The 21253-nt window shown below is 39.1% G+C and overlaps 2 protein-coding genes across 3 annotated transcripts in view; one reads left to right on the top strand and one right to left on the bottom strand.

The window, feature by feature from the left end:
- Positions 1-21253, top strand: part of arhgap31 (Rho GTPase activating protein 31) — a 1181844-nt gene that overhangs the window by 164170 nt on the left and 996421 nt on the right. The gene's annotated exons all lie outside the window — the stretch shown is intronic.
- zbtb20 (zinc finger and BTB domain containing 20) overlaps positions 1114-21253 on the bottom strand; it is a 308716-nt gene continuing 288576 nt past the window's right edge. For both annotated transcript variants that reach the window (XM_028800480.2, XM_028800483.2), the window contains 2 exons: positions 15294-16901; positions 1114-12599 (listed from right to left, as the gene is read on the bottom strand). In XM_028800480.2, the coding sequence (XP_028656313.1) occupies positions 12058-12599; positions 15294-16881 (2130 nt within the window). In that variant the 5' untranslated portion in view covers positions 16882-16901 and the 3' untranslated portion in view covers positions 1114-12057. The remainder of the gene's footprint in view (positions 12600-15293; positions 16902-21253) is intronic.

Raw genomic sequence — 21253 nt, 5'->3', positions numbered from 1 at the left:
TTGTGTACATATAATTTCATGCCACATATTTATTGCCTGTACTCTTTCCTCTAAGAAATGGGAAAATTCACGATGGTCACCATTTATCATATTTTTGAGGTTTCAGCTATGAAAAATAGATAGCATAGCAATAGAGGACTGCAGTGGGTAAATAATTTTCATTAATATAAAGCTGCATGTTTTGCATACAGAAAAATGTATATAGATATGCAGGTTAGAGTTCTGGTGGCTCTATATACTGTAGGTGCAGAAAGCCTTTTCTTGACATGCTTTAGCAGAGGACAGGCAGTGCTAATCACTGCTTAATCACCTCTACTCCTTTCTCTCCTACCACTGAGCATAAGTGGTCACTCTAAGATATGATTAGCATGGTAATACAGTAGTCCATATGCCATAGTCTTTTTTTAGCCACCAGATCTGGACTTAGTCAAGTACATATGGAAGATCTTATAACAACATCTGAGACTTTATCCATCATTATCCACAGTTAAGGCTTGGCTTATCATTCTTGTATTAGAATGAAGCTTTATCTGTTATGCATAATTCCAGAGGATGTTAAATTATATGCTATATCACACACAGTCTTAAACTGGGGCACGTGGTGACCCGAAGCTGTGAGTAATGGAGTTCATACAAGTCTTTACTCTTTTTTTTTTATCAAAAACCTATACAGTATGTGAATTAAACCTGAGTGAGTAATGCTGCAAGCAGCAGAAGAGGGTGGAATATAAATATTTTCATTAATACACCAATTCAATTCCAGTTTTGCTTTTCATAGAAAGATAGATTATATTCAGCTACTCACTCTCAATAAATTAACGTGTAAAGAGACCTGGCATTTACTGGTCAATGCTCCTGTTGACTCCATAAAATAAAGACAATGCCAGCTGTGAATAATGACACATGTGATATAAAAGGTTGGTGGCAGAGTAGATGCAAAAACAGTCTCCTACCTGCTATTCCATCGAGCTGAAATGTGGATCTACGTTGCTTGTTTCAGCCATATGCCAGTAACATGTGCACACCATCAAGTCATGATTAACAAGACCTCTTATTTTTGGCAACAGATTATTTCTAAAATGACATTCAAAATAAAAATCTCACAACAGGTGGTTGAGTAAAGTACAGGAAAGTACTAGAGTTTTTATTTCCTTCATATTCAAACTTCACAAACAGCGTGAACTTGTACAATACCTCAGAAAGTGAAACTTACAAAAAAAAGTGCTGGTAACATTTACAAAAAAATCTTCATCCTTACTTAGCAACAATCATTTTTTTCTTCCACACAACATTTTTTTCTTTTTATCTTTTGTATTAAGGCTTAATACTTCTGTATAAAGTATACGCAAGATAAGTCTTCACAGTATTTCGAAAAGTCACAATAATATAGAACGTAATGAAGCACTACGGCTATTCTTTATAGTAACGAATACACATCACAGGTAAATATACGTGAAGCACAGGGCTAATTGTAAATGGCAAGTTAGGATACGGTCGGCTAAAATAAAACTGGTAGAATTTTCTTTTTTTAAAGCACTTGAAAGGAAGGTGTACAATACAGGTCTCATAAATGACATAGCGTGATTATGACTAAGAGCTGAGAGAAGACACAGGGATCAGCTTCGGGACTTTGGCACATGCCTTTAAATATTTGTAGAAAACAGATAAAGGTTCTCCTTAAATAATATACAAGGCAGTTTAGTTAAACAGGTGAAATGTTGGACAACAACTTAAACAACAGGAGACTTAAAACATATATTAAGGTGCTAAATAAGAAACAATAAAGTGACAGCCTTTTCTCATTAGGCTGCCACGTGTAAGGTGCTTTTAAAGTCTCTTGTATAGATTTCTTATTATGTTTTCAGTTTGATTCCCCTGTCTGAAGATAACAGAAAAATAAAAAGAAAAAAGTCCAAAGGTCCCGAAGCAACCACATGCGTCTTCAATTGACATTTAGTTGATTTTATTTTCCAACATAAACAGAAAGAAAGCAAACTGGAATAAAATAAACAAACTGCTAGTTTTCACTGTCTTTGTTTAACCAGTAGCGCCTGACCTGGCAAAGCAGAGGTGCGAAAAGGCCTGCACCCTCTTGGCTTGAAGCCAGTGGGTGGATTGGAGAGGATGCTACACGTGGAGATACTAAAATGGATTGAGTTCACTGCTATGAACCCTTACTTTGTGATGTGGCTAGATTTATTTATTTATTTTTTTTTTGGTGTTGTGATTGGCTTACACTAGCGGTGGGTAGGCTTTAGTGCAAAAAGTGTTTGCCTAGAATGGCTGGAGCAGTTTTCCGGTCATCGACTCTGATTGTTCAATGAGAAGCTAACAGAAGGCACGTCACTGCGCTTCCTCTGTAACGTGACACGTTTAGGTATGGAGGTCGAGCAAAACAACGGCAATACTGCAGAGTTTTTGGTTAAAGCAGCCAGGGCTGAATGCAGTGGCTTTGGCCCTTACGGCTAATGCAATACTTTAGATTCATACTGTGGTCGTTGACCTGCAACCAAAACCTTTTTCCTATGCCAAACGTATCACTAGAGGAAGCAGAAAGAAGGGCAGATTTGGTTGTTGTTTAGACTTTGTACCCAGCGACTTGGGATAAAACTTGCATGATCTGCTAGAGGAAGTGTGATTAGGTTTTCGATTGGTAAGTGGCTTGGAAAGCCATCACAAATCCATATTAAATATCTCCACGTGAAATCTTCGATGCTTTGCCATCTGGCCTTTCCTGACACCTCTCTGCCTGGCACAGAGGTGTATTGCTACGCACATAAAACACCATGACTCAGTTAGTGCAACCCAAATTCATGAAGGTGCTGTTACTTGGCCTAAAAGAGCCACACTTGCCCACCTTAGAAGGACTTGACTGCAATGGCATCTCTCAATTAGGGGTGATGCATCTTTTTGCCAACCCTCACCTTTTTCAGTTTAAAGGTGCTTGACTGGTATCCCTTTTTTATAGAGCACAAAACAAATAATAGAAAAAACTGTTTGGTCTTTAGCACAGTGACCTCCAGGGCATCACACATCTTTTTTTTTTTTTTTTTTTTTTTTTTTGGGACTATTCAATTTTTTTTGGTATCTGAAGTTAAACATTTGGGCTAAATTTTGAATATTAAATCATTCATGACAGCCCCCCCCCTTCAACAAGGAACGTGTTCTGTGTATGCAGATACATTTTTAAATTAAGAATCAAATCACTAAAAGGCAAATCTGCTGATTAGCAATAAAATGCCTCTGAGCTTGTGCCTGCAGTGGGCATCTCTCAGTGGGGGTGGGGAGGGGGCTGTGGCACATCACTACGCTATCTCATTACAAGCAGGGATCAATCAGGGTTACACTGGGGAAGACACTGGAGACCGATGATCTCCTGCCTCCTCGTTAGCAATTCTGAACTTTAATCAGAAAGGTGGAAAAGACACCGTTGCGGGCCGGGCCATTCCTTACGGACACATCACAAACACAATCACAGTCCAGTGTTTTGACAAGTCAGAATATAAAACACCCTCATATATTAAAAAAATCCCCTTTTTATCCAGCTCAAAAACAGCAGTCTTTACATTACAAACATTTTTGTAACAATAAAAAACAGACAAGAAAGCCAACTCCGAACACATATCAAGAATTCGAGTTGAGAAACATTACTGCAGCATATCCTTAAGGGCAAACTTGGTTTTATCATAAATGTGTTCAACTAAGGCAGGGTAGACTTACGCCTGCCAAACAGAAACTGGAGGCTGATGGCAAAGAAAATTTTCCTGCTGCCGAGATGTACAAAAACTCTCCAAGATCCTAAAATATACGGCATCTATGTAACATAAACACGGAAGATATGGACTGAGGACAAAAAATAAACAACAAAAACACTGAAGACTGAGCTGCTTGCCTTATCACTTGTTCAATATTCTGGGTGGTTCAGCTGGGTCCTTTCCACTTTGGAGTAGAAATTAGTGTCACCCTACTTTTTTTTTATCTCTGATGATATTGTGAGATTCAGAAAGTGGTGGATTTATGGAAAATGTTTTTGTTACATTAATGTTTACCTTTGGGCCAAAGTGAATTCAGAGCAGCCTAAGGCAGAAGTAAAGTTAGGAGTACAGTGGAGTGGTGATTGTGCTAAAGAGACAAGAAGGGTTTGGTCCTTGTCCAGTAAACCTTGGACATGTCGTCTAAAATGCCAAGCTTTGTTGATGGACAGAATAAATGGCCGCTTCTTTGCATTTGTTTTAAATGAAAGTGCAACCCAAGATCCAGAGGTGCCAATAAAGAGAGGGAACCTGCAAGAAACAATATACCACCATAATTGAGAGCCTCCAAAGTTACAGCCCCCAGTGCTGCTTTTTCAGCCATGTTGATCACAGTGATCCATGTGTGTCAGTGTCGGCTCCTAAGGGGAATGTACAAGAAAACTGAGGCTGCATAATCTCAGTGAGTTAAAAGGGGAACTGTCCAGTACAAACAAACCATTGTGTACAGTATTAGGCAAAGGTAAATTCTATCTGCCCCCAAACAAATGTTCTCAAAGCTAAACCCAAAGACGTTTGAGGGTCAGCAACTTCCTTCAAAGTAAGATATGGCAATAGACCCAACAATGAACCCTCCCACATGCTGCTAACACTGTAAAGCACATCTCTTGCTCAAAACGACTATAAACTTTAGGGTCAACAGACAAAGTTTTACAGTTCCACGCCATACTGCTCGAAAGTGGACTTCTTGCAGAAAGGAAGCCTTTATGTCTGTCTTGTTACAAACCTGTTCTGCAGGCAGTTGACACATCTCATGGCCATATCTGCTGGTGAAATGTGGCTCTTTTAGCTAACAAATGAATGAAACGGAGCTCTGAAAGCATATAGAAAAGATCCCTTTAAATTGTCATCAGCAGACTAATAACACAACCTGACACTACCTCTTGTAATTAAGGCAGAACACCTGACTAGTTACATAGCAAAAAGAAGCTTGTGAATGACCAGCACATTCCACATAGTTTGGTGCCTCAGATTGTCATAAAGCTTTATTTACTGTGGAACCCAATGTTGCCAAGAATTTCTTTCTATACTGGTTGATAACTTTATCTCCTGGGCTTAGTAAGTGGATGGATATTTATAACCATGTGTGTCAATTTTTTTGCAATGTATAGAAATGTATGCAATGGTTAATACTGCTGTCTTCCCACTTCAGTAAACAGTTTTTCCAGGAAGTTGTTCTTCCCGAGTACTTCAGTTCCCTCACACAAATGTGCAGTTCAGGAAAACTGGCGACTTAAAAGTTGACCTTCACAGCTGAGTGTGACTGTGGCCTGCCACGGACTAATGATCTGTCCAGGGCTGGTTCTTGCCTTGTGCCTTATGCTGGCTCTCCCTGACCCTGTACTGGAAAAGCAGAATCGGCAAATGAATGAATGGACTAAAAGAAGTATTTGAGCTTGTTGAAACTGAATGTAAATAATGAAGCAAGATGGAAGATAATGTTGAAAGGTACACATCCTCAATATGAATAACTTGAAGAGCAACTTCATTTCAAAGTGCCCTAATCCATTTCTCCCACAAGTCCTGCTATCACATGGGTAACCAACTGAGATTGTGGAGTGCCAATGAGTTTACAGGTTTTTGTTACAAACTTATCAGTTAATCAGAGACCGATGTGTGCTTTTAATCAAATCTTTACTCAAGTAGACTTCACTTTTGTCTATGTTGCAGTAAGGTACAGTTTAAAAAAAAAAAAAAAAAAAATTAAAGACATGCATTACTGTTGTGGCTTGCATTCACATGTTTCCCCCTATCAATGTTGTTTAAAGCTGGTAATCTGCTGTGTTAGGCACAAGCATGAACAACAATGAATGAGCTGCCCCACAGTATGTCTGTTCATCACAACTATCTACTGTTATTACAGCAACATAAACAAAAAAGCTTCCTTAACGAGCAGGTCAGTAATCCAGAATTTTCTAAAGCACTTCACATTTGCTGGTTTTGGTAACAAAGTAAAAGATACATATGTCATAGTATCCTCTAAAACTCATTAAGGTAGTGCCAAAACAGAACAATAAAAAGCAAACCCAGGCACAGAGTTCAATTAAAAAGAGTCAGTAATTTACATTTGATGTAAAAAGTTTATCTTTGGTGCGCCCATGTGGCAGTATGTCCTATAGTAATGTCAGATTTCACTTGTGTGCAGCTAAAGGGCTCTCTTTAAGATACTGCCTTTAACTTCCAGTTCAGGGCCAGATGCCAAGCAAGAATACGTGTAACTTTGGTTTATGCTTTGCTTGTATATGCTTTGTGATATTTCAGTCTGACCGAAAGAAAACCATATTGTGTATAACTGCATGACTGGAATAGGTGCCAGTTTGGCTCTCTTCACTGAGGGATTGATTTCTCATTAACAATTTAAGTTTATAGATCTGCTACTTCAGTTTTTCTCATTTTAAATGTATATCGCAGGAGAGAGAAAGCATCTGGAATTTAAACATATCTTAAAAAAATGCAAAACATCTCTGGTCAAATGCTTCCATTAATGAGATTGGATATTTACCCAGTGTTAAATTTCAATGAAGTGATCTTGAAGCATCCTGCTTCTGAGGAATAGTTTTCTGATTATAGAAAGGTGGCAGAGCACGGTGTTGTCGGTGTGACAATGGCCAAGTGTTTTGACGTGATTGTTGACAACAGCTACCTCAAAGAATGCTGCCCTCAAAAAAGTTTTTTTTTCATATAGTATTTGTTGATATGATATACATGTCCTATGATTTTAAGGCTGCCCTGTTCCCCCAAATATTTTGAATAAAATGGGGGATAAAGATTTTAAAATTGGGCTATCACTTGTGTAGAAAGTAATGAATTTCAGATTTTTTTTTTTGTTTACATGGGACCCATTGGACACAGTAAACTGGAACACATCAGCCGGAAAATGTAGGGTTCCACAGAAAACTGAAATGTTATAAGTGCTGCACTTTTAACAGCTCCAGCCTCATCCACCAGAAGGAATGATGGTGAGAAGGCATGATGGGTGTTCAGTCACCAAAATGCTCTAAAAGTATTATGTTGGTCATTGGCTTTTTAAATAAACAGCCAAATGTCAACTTTAAAGTAGGCAGATCTGTTACTGTGTCTCTTTAAGCCAAACTGCTGTCGCCCATTGAGCAAAGGAAAAATCTGAGACACTGTGAACTCATGAAGCACTTAACTCAAATTCAACATTATGTAGTTCAAAGCAGAAATACAGAAAGAGATCTTCATCACTGTTAACACAAAATGTTAACACACTAGGATGGTAAGAGATTACCACTACATAGAAGATCACCTTAGAACTTCAATTTTCACTTTATGATTTCATGTTAAGGCTCATTTAAAAATACAGAGGACACAGGTGACATATTTTTAGAATGTGAGCAACTCAGTGGTTCCTCCCTCATCTGGTTACTTGAGCCAGAAAGATGTCGGTTCTCTTGTTGTTTTATGTCCAAGGAGGCAGGTCACATGCCTACAGGACCTACTTGTCCATTTTTCCATTTTACAGGGGAGCCCAGTCATGCTGCAAGACAGAGAGAAAATAGAAAGGTGGAGATATGTACAGTACTTGCAGTCAAATGTAAGGAAGTATGCAGTAATTCAAAATGGCTGGACTGAAAAACGTCCCTGCCAAACTCTGATGTATGAGATTAGGATTAAACATTTAGAACAGTTTTGTTAGGAAGGTCTGTTGAATATATGCAATGTACTGTACATCATTAGCCCAAAGCAGATTTTTCATTTTTTCCACAAATGAATGGCCTCAGATTGCCTTTTTCTGCAAAAGCTGCCAGTGCTTTGCAAAGCTACACTGAATTTTAGGTAAGATGATGGTGCAACCAGACAAATCTGCTAATAAGCTCTCCTTGTGTAGAGTGCTACAGGGACGTACCTAAAGGGTCAGTCTAGCCGTACTGTTACATGGTGAGAACAAAAGGTTGCAGGCTGCTGTTCATTAAAGGCATGGCTATTACGACATGGGCAATTGTAGGCTTGGAAATAAAACAACTCATTACAATGAGCACTTCCTACCATCATAAGGCTGAATTCTGTTAGGAGTCACCAGTGGGTCAAAGCGTAGCGTCAGTCAGAAAGGCACAGATTAAGCCATTCGGAAGTGAATTAAGAAACAATGCTCTGGTGGAGAGCACACAACTGACAGCAGCCAACCCACTTAGTCCTTTACAGCATATATCAAAGTCCATCTATTTCTTTCTTTTTTTGTCTAGCCCTTTGGTTTCAAATGGGGCAAAATATAATTAATTAATTTGCTGTAAAAGACACATTTCAGGACGTTGGATGTGGAGTCCAGAGAGGGGCTTCTAACAGAAAGTCCAAAAGTCCCTTATTACAAAAAGAATACAATAAGATAAAAAAGCTGAAAACCTACAAGCCCCCGTCCTCCCTCCCCCGAGTGCAAATCTTTCCGCACCGATTCTACAGGAAGTCGTGTGCACTACAGAAGAGTAAAATTAAAACATGCAAAATAAAGACTGTTCAGTTAAAAAATGCAGAGCATAAAAAAGTTCTGTAAAAATATGCAAAGTTGAAAAATTCTCTGTCAAAATGAGTAAAACCACTGTATGTTTCTGTCCTTGCTGGAGCTGTGTGGAGGAATCTCCTGGGAACGATATGGTTGGCCCTCAGCTCCATCTTGGCAAAGGAAGTTGTCCGATTTGCTGAGAGGGTGCAGTCTCTTGAGATCTTGCACATTTCTCCTCTGGCTATTAAGGCGATGAGCATTTTCAAAGCACATCCAGGTGTTCTGCACCAGAAACACACGTGCAAGAGAGAATCTGGACTTTAATAACGTGATACAAAAAGAGAAAAAAATAAAAACATACAGCGCCCACTCTAAATGACAGGGTTGCGTCACAGTAAAGACTACAGCATAAAAATAAGCTGGCATAAAGGTAAATTGACTTAGTGCCTTAAAATATATATGATGAGCAGCAAACTCTGCATGGATACATACATAAAGTCTCCAAACTTTATTCTGAGTAACATAATGTAAAATGTGCTGGAGCTTGAGTTGCCACCCTTTCTGCTTAAACGGGAAATAATGCAGTGTGTTGGGATTTGTCTTGCCACTCACACAGCAACCGCAACTGATACATTGAAGAGTTCAACGCATCATCTGTCCTACTCACTTAAATCCTTTTTGAAGTGTATTGAAGAACAATTCAAGTTCATGTTTATTGTCACGGTGGGGTAATCCATTATTTGTTCTTAAAAACTGTTAATCCAAGGAAGCTCCACAACAGTCGTGGAGGTTCAGAAATTGGGCCAGCTACTGCTGGCAATGTTAAAACAACCACAAACGAGGACAAGTGGTACTGAAACATGGTGAATGAATGAAATCATCATCTTTACAAACATCAAGATTTTTTTTTTTTTTTTAAATACAGACTCATAAATCTTCAATACTACCTTTATACAGGTTGTCAGTCTTTACATTCAAACCCAGTTTGTCAGAAAGAGGCCACTGAGTCAATCAGTCAAGCTCATTTGCTATATATAAGATACTGTTATTCTAATAATCTGGCTAATAGTGAAAATTTAAATGGCTCCATTCAGCTTAGCACAGAAAAAGGGACAGGTAGAGAATCTAATCGTGTCGGTTGCACTTTTGTTTTTGATTCTGTAGCCATAGTGTGTGACAGAATCAGCAAAAGGATTGCTTAGTGTTAGACTAACACATTACAGGTTCCTTATTTTTTATTTTTTACTGTATGATAATCTCTGGGGTGCACTGATGTTTACCCAGAAAAGAACCAAAGGATGTGCATTACTCTACAGTGAAGGTGGGCAGGTAACAGGCACAAGACTTACATAGGCAAACCTGTGGTAGGCCTGCTACATTCAAAGCAGAGTGGTTACTGTAACCAGTCTGGAAGAAATAACTATAACAAAAATAGTGGAATTATACAAATGTCTCTACCATATCTACTTATACTGGGAAAGCAGAAGACCAGAGTGGCAGACAAGACCCTTGAACCATCACAATTGTGCCAGTTCCAGCAAGAACAAGGTGGCACTGAGCTGCAGCAGAAATGGCTTGCAAACATTGCAATCATGCAGGAAGCAAGAATGTAATTTAACCTGCACTGATAACATGACAGCAACAGAGTAAAAACCTCTACAGTGCAAGAAGGGTGCCCACAAATGGCACACAATTGCCACAATGAATTACAGTTCCCCTTCTTCCAAATAAGACTTAAAACAAAATTATGGGGAAATGTCACTGAAGCGCTCTGTCTTTCACCCTTTCTCTCTTTAAATCGTGCTTGCTCTTTCAACAAAGGAAGCTGAAACTGCGTTGAACAGAAAAGCTAAAAAAATACAAAAAAAAAAAAACAGAAAAACAAACTAGGCTGAAGGTACGACAGCCCTGGTATCAGTAGTGCACTTATTGGTTTCAGCAGTGCAACATGTTTGCAGTCCTCTTCTCAAGTTTCTGGACAGCTATTTAAAAAGTTTTTTTTTTTCTTTTTTACAAAATTATCCATAGAGTTTCTGGTTCTGAAATAAAACATTTCAATTGTAATACTAAGCACAGACATCTGAAGGAAATGTGCAAATAGTCACTTTCAGTCTCATGGAAATGTAGCAGGAGACTAAATTCTACAAAGGAAGTCATTTACTCTCTCGTTTTTGTCAAACGCACTGTGCACTCAGTCCTAGGCATGGCAACGGATTGGTGGGGAATTAGGAGGTGTGGGGGCGGCACTGTATGCCACGCCTCAGGACCATTTTAGTAAGCCTCAGAGTCACTGGCTGGAAAGTCGGCACTGACTAGGCCATCATTTTGGCCTTCCTTGTACCTTTGCTAGAATAAATAAAGCGGTATGTTGGCCACCAGGTGGCAGCAACATCTCATAAGTAGTGCATTTTCTGTTCCGCTTGTTATCTTCTCATAGAAAAGGAGTCCAGTGTTAAGGTACAAGGTGGCTCAAGCTCTTTAGCAACTCCACCTGTCCTCTTCCTTTCTAGGTAAACCTTTCCAAATAAAATAATAAAAAAAGTACAAAAAGCAAAGGAAATTACAACAAGTGGATTGAAACAGCAGCTGATAACAGTCTAAAGCAAGTAAGTTAAATAATATTAAGGAGCAGCATTATAAATAGACAGCATGCGGGTGCGGTGCTGGACACAATTCTAATGCTGTCCAAAACACAAATTAAAAGCTAAACATTACTTATGATTATACAAAAAATAATAATAATAAAAAAGGAAACAAACTTCTGCTTCTAGGTTTTGGAAACTCACATTTTCTAAGTGGAAGAGGTCAAACAGCCTTAACAGTCTTCTAAAATATTAGTGGCAGTGTATACATATAAAGGAACAACTTTTAACATTTTATTTTCAAATACTGATGTATAAAAACGCACCTCTGTGTCGTAAACTTTACCTGAACCATCAGACGTGTGGAAAAAGAAAAACTTTCCCTCACTTCACTAACCTAAAAACCATTGTCTTGTACCTTAGCGGTGGTAGCACAGGTTGCGCTCCAACTCTCCTGGTACCAGTGCCACCCTGCAATAAATTAAAAAAAAGCCAGTGTCGTTACGGTAACTTCCTTCGTCTTCACTCTGGGTAGAAAAGGCAAACTTGTGACCATCATTACTTTATAAAGCATGCCAGGTAAAAACTTTTGAAAAGAGGCCTGAATACCACAGTTAATTTGGACATTGCCAGTGTCCATAAATGGTCTTGACAGGAACGAGAAATCCACGCTTTTTAGAGATAGTCGGCCTGCTGTAGTGTTCAACACCCAAACCAGTTTCATAAGAAGGTACATTTAGAGGCCAGTAGAGGGGACCCAGCCAGTGGATCTCGGACAAACTACACAGCCTTAAGGCCACCATCTGTTATTTAATTATTTATTTACTTAAAGAATACCAAAAAGTTTTTCTCTGGGTAATGTAATGTGCCAGTGTCTAGAACTCTTCATGCCCCAAATTACAAAAAAAACAAAAAAACAAAAAAAAAAAAAACTGCAAAATATAATAAAATAAAAATTCTAGTGCCATTCTTTGCTTCCTACTTATCCGTCAGCAGCATGAAGCCGCATGTGATCGTTGAACTGCTCCATTTGGTCAAACTTAGCAGGGCAAACTGCACACACGTAGGTGGTCCCCTCTGGGCAGCTGGCTTCAGCTCCCACTCTGATGGTCACAGCCCCTGTTACTGCTCCAGTGGCGCCATTAGTTGACACTGGCCCAGCTCCAGGTTCTGGGATAGAAACTGGAACAGGAACTGGGACAGGGACTGTTACTGGGCCGCTGCTGTTTGCTCCTCCACTGCCACCAATAGTGCTGCTGCTGTTGTTGCTGCTGCTGTGTAGTGCCATGTGTCTCTCTAGGAGGGTTTTATGGGAAAACTTCTTCTTACAGACATAGCACTCGTAGGACTTCTCTCCGCGGTGTAGTCGCATGTGGACGTTCAAGGAGCTCTTCTGGGTGAAGCGCTTGTTGCAGATGCTGCACTGGTATGCACGCACCCCTGTGTGTGTCACCATGTGTTTTATAAGGTAATCCTTCAAGGAAAAAGAGCGCCAACAGATGCTGCACTGGTGTGGTTTCTCACCTAAAGACAAAATTCAAATTTGTTAAATGATGAATACAAGGATACATTTAACAAAATATGCTGGCACTTTAGACTGGTTTGGGTTTTGTGCAGGGGTACTAAGAGAAGTGCTGCCTTTTTTCTAATCTGTACTTAAAACAAATCCCTGAAATGTTTCTGGATAAGAATATCATTTGAAAAAAGAAGCAAGAACCATTCTTGAAGGAGAAGATTGATGGCAGTGGGGTATTATACTCAACAACATTTTTATATCCTGAGCAAATTTCATGCCCATGGATTAATTGAAAACAAATATAAGAAAGTTTTGATTAACAAAACAAAAACTATTGTAGAAGTCAAGACATTTGCACATTCTTCTTGTTTTCTCTAGGTACACAGATTATACTCCCCTATTCTGAAGAAGTGCATATATCATCAACTGTTGACTTTAAACAAGCCCTGTTTGAGCAAGTGCTGGGGTAGGTGTGTCCCCCAGTACATCCTGTGATGGACTGGCACCTCAGCCAGGTTTATTTCCTGCCTTACACATGATGTTGCACAGATAAGCTCTGCCCCCTGCAAACATGTAGGTGTATTAAATGTTTTGAATGAATGAGTGGATAATTCAGAAAAAGCCCAATCTGGTATGCAAAAATGTAGTAGTCCTTAGTTCATGTTGAACTTTCACAGATAATAATTGTTACATTTTAGGCTTTGCTGACAGCCAAGAACTGAGTGACAAATACTCATTAATGTTCCTCTTGTGGTAGAATCATGTAATTGCATAATTTCATACCTCAGTTCTTACCCTGCATTTCACACACTTTTGAATATCATGTGTGATTTGTGGAAGCTATTTACCTGAATCATTTATACAAATCATAAGACTACAATAAAACTAGTACCACACTGACCCAGGTATTATTTCTCATTCATTTTGGTACCCACTTTTTCTACTGCAAGGACGGAGACAGAACTATTCAAGCACTAGGCAGGAACAAAGCATGTGAAGGATGTCAGTCCATCACAAAGCACACTAAATTGTACAGGACCAAGTTGCAGCTGCCAATACGCTGAACAACTGGAGATGAGTATAACTGAGTCTCTATTGACTTACACAAAACCATGTGAGAGACAAGGAATTACAGAAAGTAGTTTAAAAACATCTAAGTTATCAGAGACCTATTACACACTTATACATATAACAAATTGAATATAAACCATGTGCATTTATTTATATATGTTGAAGAACACCTTTCCATTGTAAACTCCATCCCAAGGTTCTTTATAGTAAGAAAAAATATTAGTATGGAAAATGGTTTCCATATTCGTAAACTAAATCAGAGGCAGGTATAAACACTGAGCGTGTTTAGGGGTTTGTGCCACACTTATGATCTTTTCCTATTCCAAAACCTTGAAATTCAGGCAACACTGCTTGTAACTTTAAAATTAATTTGCATTTTTCACAGCAGACTTATGTTGTTGAGTATTATACTTTAAATCATAACATACTATTGTGTAGCATACTTAATCATTTAGAATATCCCTTCCTTCATCTGTTTTTTAAAACTTGTTTATCCAGAACAGGGTGGCAGGGAACTGGTGCCTGACGCTCCATCAAATATTTAGATTAATACATAAAATAACATACTGTAACACACTCAGTCTCTTTTTAATTTAGTTTATGGTTATGAGGGAACAGAGCCAATCTCTTTTGAGCACTAGGCACAAGGCAGTTAGCAGTCCTGGTCAGGGTGGCAGTCCATCACAGGACACACACCCACTCTCAAACATACAGGGCAAATTTGGAATTGCCAGTTTACTTAACGTGTGTCTTTGGCTATGTGGGAAGAAAACTAGAGTACCCAAAGTAAAGTTCATGCACATATGGAGAGTTCATATGGACAGTGACAGGGCATGTGATTTGAACCCAGGAGACTGGATCTATGGGGTGTTAACCACTGTGCAACTTTTCAGCTCATGTAATTGAATATTCTACCTTAAAATGAACATAAATTATTAAGAGATCTGGCATATGAAGAGTATCACAATTCAGTCTTGTTAGTAAACACACCCATTTTTGTTAAAGTGTTGTTGATCCAAACACCAGACATTTCTGTGATAAAGCCTTGTCAGCACTTTCGGAGGTTCTACACATTTGCAAAGCGATGTTAAAAAGGATAAAAATATAAAATACCCAGCTCTGCATTCAAAATGCTTTTCTGGTCTCCTGTTATTTAAAGGTACTGTGGCTAACTGCTTGGTGGTGGACTCGGATGTTACTGGGTGAACACGAGTATGTCATTCAACAGTAATGCCATTCATTGCAAACTAGATGATTCTGTTGTCCGGAAGCTGGATTCAGAATGTTAAACAAATGAGCTTATTAGAATATGTTGCTAGTAACAGAGGGTTCGGCATGGAACTGATGATGCAGTGACACAGTAAAACCATAAAAGAAGAAGGCTTACACCTCACTGCATGTATGTGCTATGTTGATACAGAAATCTCAATAACATCTATCTATGTGCTGACTATCTATGTGCTGACTTTCTATCTATGTTATGACTTTTGTATCTATACCATCTTACAGAATATTGTGAATTAATGCCTAAAAAGAAAGCTTTACTACGCAGCCCCTATGTATTCTAGAACAAGTGAAACTGGAGACTAATTATATAGGATGCTCATTGAGAAATGAAGGTGTACACTGACCTGTGTGCACAAACATGTGTTTGACATAGTTCTGCTTTGCAGTAAATGTCTTGCTACACAGTGTGCACTCATACGGCTTCTTCTCTCCCTGACCAGCCACTGTAGTGTTCTGGCTGACCTGCTGGCCTGGGGGTTGTTGACCAGGGAGCGGAGTTGAGAATGGAGGCAGACTGGATGGTGGCACGGTCACAAAATGTGGCTGCTGGCCAGTCAGTGGCTGTGGGAGGCTGAAGAGGAAGGGCTTGCTGCTGGCAGTTGACTGAGTGGCAAAAAGGGTTGGCAGGTATGTATTTCCAGCAGTGCCAATAACGTGGGTGTTGCTGGTCAGGGTGAGTGGCATTCTCAGGTTGCTGGTGAGGGCATCTGAATGGCGCAGGTATAGCTGTGTACCAGGCACAGGCTGTGATATGATAGGATTTGCTAAAGGCTGCAGTGAGCCTTTGTCATTGGGCAATGCCACCTCTCCACCACTCTGTGAGCCTCCTGTATCACCATCTTCATTCATTCTTTCTGGAGAAGAGGATTCATTACCATCAGTCTGTAGTGCTGTGTCAGCTAAAATTTCACTTTGTTCCGTTTGCATGAGATCTTGATGGTCATCTCGGTTAAAGCTGGCTACACAGTGCTGTTCCAGCAAGTCAGGCTCAGTTCCAATGGATGAGCTCACACCAGAGTCAAAGCTCTCCCCTTTGGGTTCACTCTCTGTGCCTTCAGCCTGGTCTGTATCTTCAGTGCATTCTTCTGATTCGTTGCGCTCCAGTGCCTGCACCCTTGACTGCCTGTAGTAGTCGTAATCATCTTCTGCTTCTTGCTTGATGTGCAGACCTCCTGATATGGTCTGCAATCGGACAGGCCGGGGCTGCTTGCGGCAGTGGGTTGTTTCAGAGGTGGAGAGAAACCTTTCCATATGTCTAGATCTTTCATGGATTCGGGTAATCCAGGCGGGATCCTGCACATGAGGATCCTTCTGGAGGACCTCATAATTTCCTACAACTCCTCCTCCAAAGTAGGAGCGGTCAGTTGTTCCATTCTGTATGGAGATTCCTGCATACAGGGTTGAATAAATGCGATCCAAGCCATGCTGAGAGTGAGGCTGCATGTAGCCCGATTCTGCATCACTGCTGGGCCCTGAAGTGCCTGACTCTGGGGTCCCTCTTGGAGTCTCCTGTCCTGAATCCCCAGGAATCAGTGTAAACCCTCTAATTCCAGCAGAGCCAGCATTCTGAGAGACAATACGGGTACACTCATCAATGACTGTCTTAATCTGCAGGATACTCGCAGCAGTCAAGATCTGCAGAGCTTCAGTCTGGGAGACTCGAAGGACACCACTGTACATGAAGTCAATCAGTTTTTGAATGGACTGCACAGAGACAACTGAAGGGATCTCAATGTCACTGTAGCCCAAAAGCAGCTTGTCCTGAAAGAAGGGGCTCCCGGCAGCCAGCACACAGCGGTGTGCACGCAGCATGCTCCCATGGATCCGCACCGTCACGTCACAGAAGTGGCCACGGTTGCGCTGTTCATTGAGGGTCTCAAGTACAGAGTTGCTGAAATTGTGCAGGTTAATGCTGTGAATGCGCTCGGTCATCCCCTTGAAACTGATGTCACCTAGAAGACCAAGATAAAAGTATTCACACACTGAATATACTGCCATGCAAATGCCAGGACAGACCAATAGAAACATGAAACTGCAGGAAAAAAATCAATCACTCTTAATCTAGTGCAAGTCAGTTTAACAAAGAGATTCACACAGAATAATTAAACATACATAATAAAAATAAACTTGGACAAAATACAAGTATAAATGGAGTACAGCACTGAGTAAATAAAATCATCCATAAATTCATTTTTTTAATTCTTTGATTCAGGTCACTGGGATTTAGGACCTAAGTAGAATTGGCAAGCAAAGCAGAAACCAAGGTGTAGGCAGCACACAAACACAGGCATTCACTTGCTTACATCAGGCCAATTTCACTAGTATGTTGGCTTTGCTAGCAGATAGTATTGATTAACCATAGCAGAAAAATTAATCATCCATTCATTTTTCCAATTTATTCTTCGTACTCAGGGCCGTGAAGAAAAGGAGTTTACTCAATACAGCAATATGTAATAATTATAATGACAGTCAATGTACCTGACATTTAAGAAGAATAAAATACAACCGAAAAAAAAGCATACAGCTATCCAGCCAGGACTATCTACCAGCATCCATTATTTTTCAATATGTACGGAGAAATAGCCAAACAGATGTGCATGGTCTGTAAGTATTTAGTTATGGGGCTTACAGTATATCTATTACTCTTTAGCTTCTGTACTCAAAGTTAAAAAAAAAAAAAGTTCTATGACAATTTATAATAAACATAAATATAGTTTCGCAATGTTGTCTGTTTCAAGGCCACCTTAGTTAAAAATATACTTAAAAGAGCCTGCCACATAAGAATCAGCATGCATCTGGCAATTTTAAAGTGGTTCAGTGTCGTAAAACAACTGGTATTCTTTGTAAACATATAAATTCAGTTATCAGTGAATGTCTTCAGATATATACAGCGATTGCTACTTAAAGTTAGATGAGTTTTACTACATCTCTGCAAATCTCAAGCAAAGCTTTTCTTCCCGAACAGGAGGTCTTCCTGAAGTGCCCCTCAAGAAGCTCCTCTGGATGTCACCCATTACAAAAACTTTGGTGGACTTCTTACTAATGCCAAATTATAGTGTATATACAGTACTTGAGCACCTTGGAAGCAGTGAGACATATGAAAAAACAGTTCCCTTTGAAGCATGAGACAAAAGAATCTGAACTTTGAGGAGTTATCATCGAGTTTGTCATTTTATAATAGATTGCACCCCTATTGCAGTTTACTACTATTTCCTGAGGGAAGGAAAGCTGTATCTGAAATCTATGATCATATCTCAATTTTGCTGCAAAAAGCATTTTTGTACCACTGAGTAAGGACTGCAGGAATCTGCTGATAGGTCTATACATACAGTATATATTCATATAAATGTTTAAAGAGATGTAAAGGTAGTACTATATACAAGGATCATACCAATAGAAATAGGATTATTCATTTTATACTTCAGTAAGTTTTGGAAATACAAAAGTATTATATATCAATCTCTCTACCTTTGTTTACTTCTGTTCAAAATCTCCCCAACTGATGCATTTATGCCATCCTTCTAGAAGTCTGAAGATCCACTTGTGCTAGAACTCTGCATGGTGCTCTATTTCTGTCTATGCTGCCATTTCTCCCAATTTCATGGTTCAGTTCTCAGTGAAGAGCATATCTTTTTTTTTTTTTTGCTTTTCTTGATAGAAGCAATTTATGGGTGACCACTATGTGTCTGGCTCAGTTCCTGTCTTTAACATATCTTATCCATCGTCTTGCATTGTTTGCACATATGCAGTGTATCCCTATGTGTGAATCTTAGCCATGGGTAAGAAAATTCAGCTGTCGCACATTATTGAAACAACAGGCCTTTTCAATGTTGTTGAGAGTTTCTTGATAATTCTATGTACTTATTCACTTTTGGTACAATCCTCATGCAATACATGCACTAGTACATAACTATAAAAGAAAACTCGCATGCAGAGGAGTAACAGAGGTACATAAACTAATATTAGTTTTCACCATAATTAGAGGTATTTAGCCCATTTTAAATTTTCTGAATGCCTCTTTCCTAAATGCTATTTTTAATTCAGGTTGACAAAGTGATGTGGTAGTTATTTCTCTCTCACAGCTTTAGGTATCAACATTTGATCCCTGACTGGGTGACTGACTATTATATAGAGTCTGCATCCGTTTTTGATGGGTCCTACAGCTTCCTTCCACATTGCAAAGATGTGCTGGTTGGTCTGATTGGTTCAAAAGTGAGTGAATGTGCCCAGTAACAGACTGTCTTTGAGCTCCCACTTTTGCTGCCTGTTTCATACACAACCAAAAAATGTTAGCCATCTGGGCATCTGGCTTTTAGGGTGAAAAGCAATTCTAAATTCTACATTCTCTACTATGTTACTGCCAACACATTTCTTTCATTAAGTGTTTTAATGCATTTAGGCATTTCCCTCAACCACAAGTGAATTTCTGTCAAGTGATAGTCATGAGGATGTACAATAAGTCCACAACTAAAACAAATTCAGATGCGAGATGGCATAAACAACTTTTACATTATTAAAGTTTTCTAAATTGTTACTAAGAGTGAGCCCATTACAATGCGAATAGTGTTATACTTCATCTTAGTTTGAGTCAGGTGCGAGTCATAGGCTAGCAAGAAATTTCATGATAAGCAAGTATAGTGAAGTGCCAGGCAGTGAAGTTGACTCATAATTTTGTTATTTTGCAGATTCTTTTAGTCCCTTTTGTCTTCTCAGAATATATTATGCCCCACCACTCCCTAATCAGTGCATACTTTCTGTCGTCTCCTTATGTACTGTATCTGCTGAGCAGTAGCCCAGATAACCAAGGTTTTTCTGTTGATTGTTAGGCCAGGGTTAAAACCAGTATTATATATATATATATATATATATATATATATATATATATATATATATATATATACTAGCAAAATACCCGCGCTTCGCAGCGGAGAAGTAGTGTGTTAAAGAGGTTATGAAAAAAAAAAGGAAACATTTTAAAAATAACGTAACATGATTGTCAATGTAATTGTGTTGTCATTGTTATGAGTGTTGCTGTGTTTTATATATATAAAATACACACACACACATATAAACATATATATACATATACATATACACATATATATATACATATATATATATATATATATATATATATATACACATCCACATATCAACATATATATATACACATATATACACACACACACGCTTTATGGGTGATGATTGTTTTACTCTTTTTATCTTTATTTTATTTTATTGTAGAATCAACTCCTATCTGCGCACAGCAGGGCAGCCGTGGGCGGATGCGTATGGTGTATTCACTCCATGTTATCGTGCATTGCGCTGTCAGTGGTATTTTGATAAAAGAATTTGAACAACATATAAGAAGCGTATAAATTATTAAACAGTAAAACATTAACATTTAAGAAGTAAAGTTACATTAAGTACTACTGCAGTGCCTTCGGGTATACCTCATTTTTTGTTTGCCCATTACATGCTTAAATGTATACATTTTTTGGTGCACCTACCCGAGAACACGCGACATATAACCGAGCGTGGGAGAAGCATGGATTTTAAACACGCGTTGAGTTCATCTGCTGGTTTCCCTCGTGGAATAACTGGTAATGTTTGACTAAAATCTACAGCGAGTAAAACGACATTACCTCCTATTTTTTTTTTTACGATCTCTGAGATCTTGCTTTTTTCGGTTCAAGGCTTCATAAGCTCTTTTATGTTGTATGGTGTACTTATCACAAACCATCATCTTTGAATGTTGCAAGACTTTCGCCTTGTATGTAGATCGGGGTAATTACATTCATTGCATTCCTAGTTTGAATCACAATCTGATTGTATGGGTGGTTACCTGGCACTGTAGGGTTCCTTTAAAATACGGAATCGTGCCGCGTTTGAGAATGAAATTGCGCGTCCTGTTTTGAATCAATACTGGACGGGATTTATCCCGTATTTTTTTTATCATTTTTTTTTTAAAGCAGCGTCTCATGCAAATCATCCCACACGCATTTTATGAAGATGCCTCCTTTCCTACTTTTGATTGGGTAATACTTGATGTCATGGTTAGTTTGATTGGTGTTTTTAACTGTCCAGTGAGGAGGGCGTGTCTTTTAAGTACAGTCTGCAAAGTGTTGGCACTGAGATGTGGCGTCAGCGCCATAGTTGAAGCCCCTAACGTTGCGGTCAGCACGTCGGCTAACATCCGCCATGTGCCGTCTTTCAGTTGCGAGAAGCAGATCATAGAATGGTTGAAACTGTTGCCCCTAACGTTGCGCCACGGCGTGTGGTTCGTTTATACCTCGTGTCTTCT

Source organism: Erpetoichthys calabaricus, chromosome 4 (assembly GCF_900747795.2).
Source record: "Erpetoichthys calabaricus chromosome 4, fErpCal1.3, whole genome shotgun sequence".
Classification (NCBI taxonomy): domain Eukaryota; kingdom Metazoa; phylum Chordata; class Cladistia; order Polypteriformes; family Polypteridae; genus Erpetoichthys; species Erpetoichthys calabaricus.
Note: the sequence above shows the minus strand (reverse complement) of the source record. Positions and strands in the feature narration are given on the sequence as shown.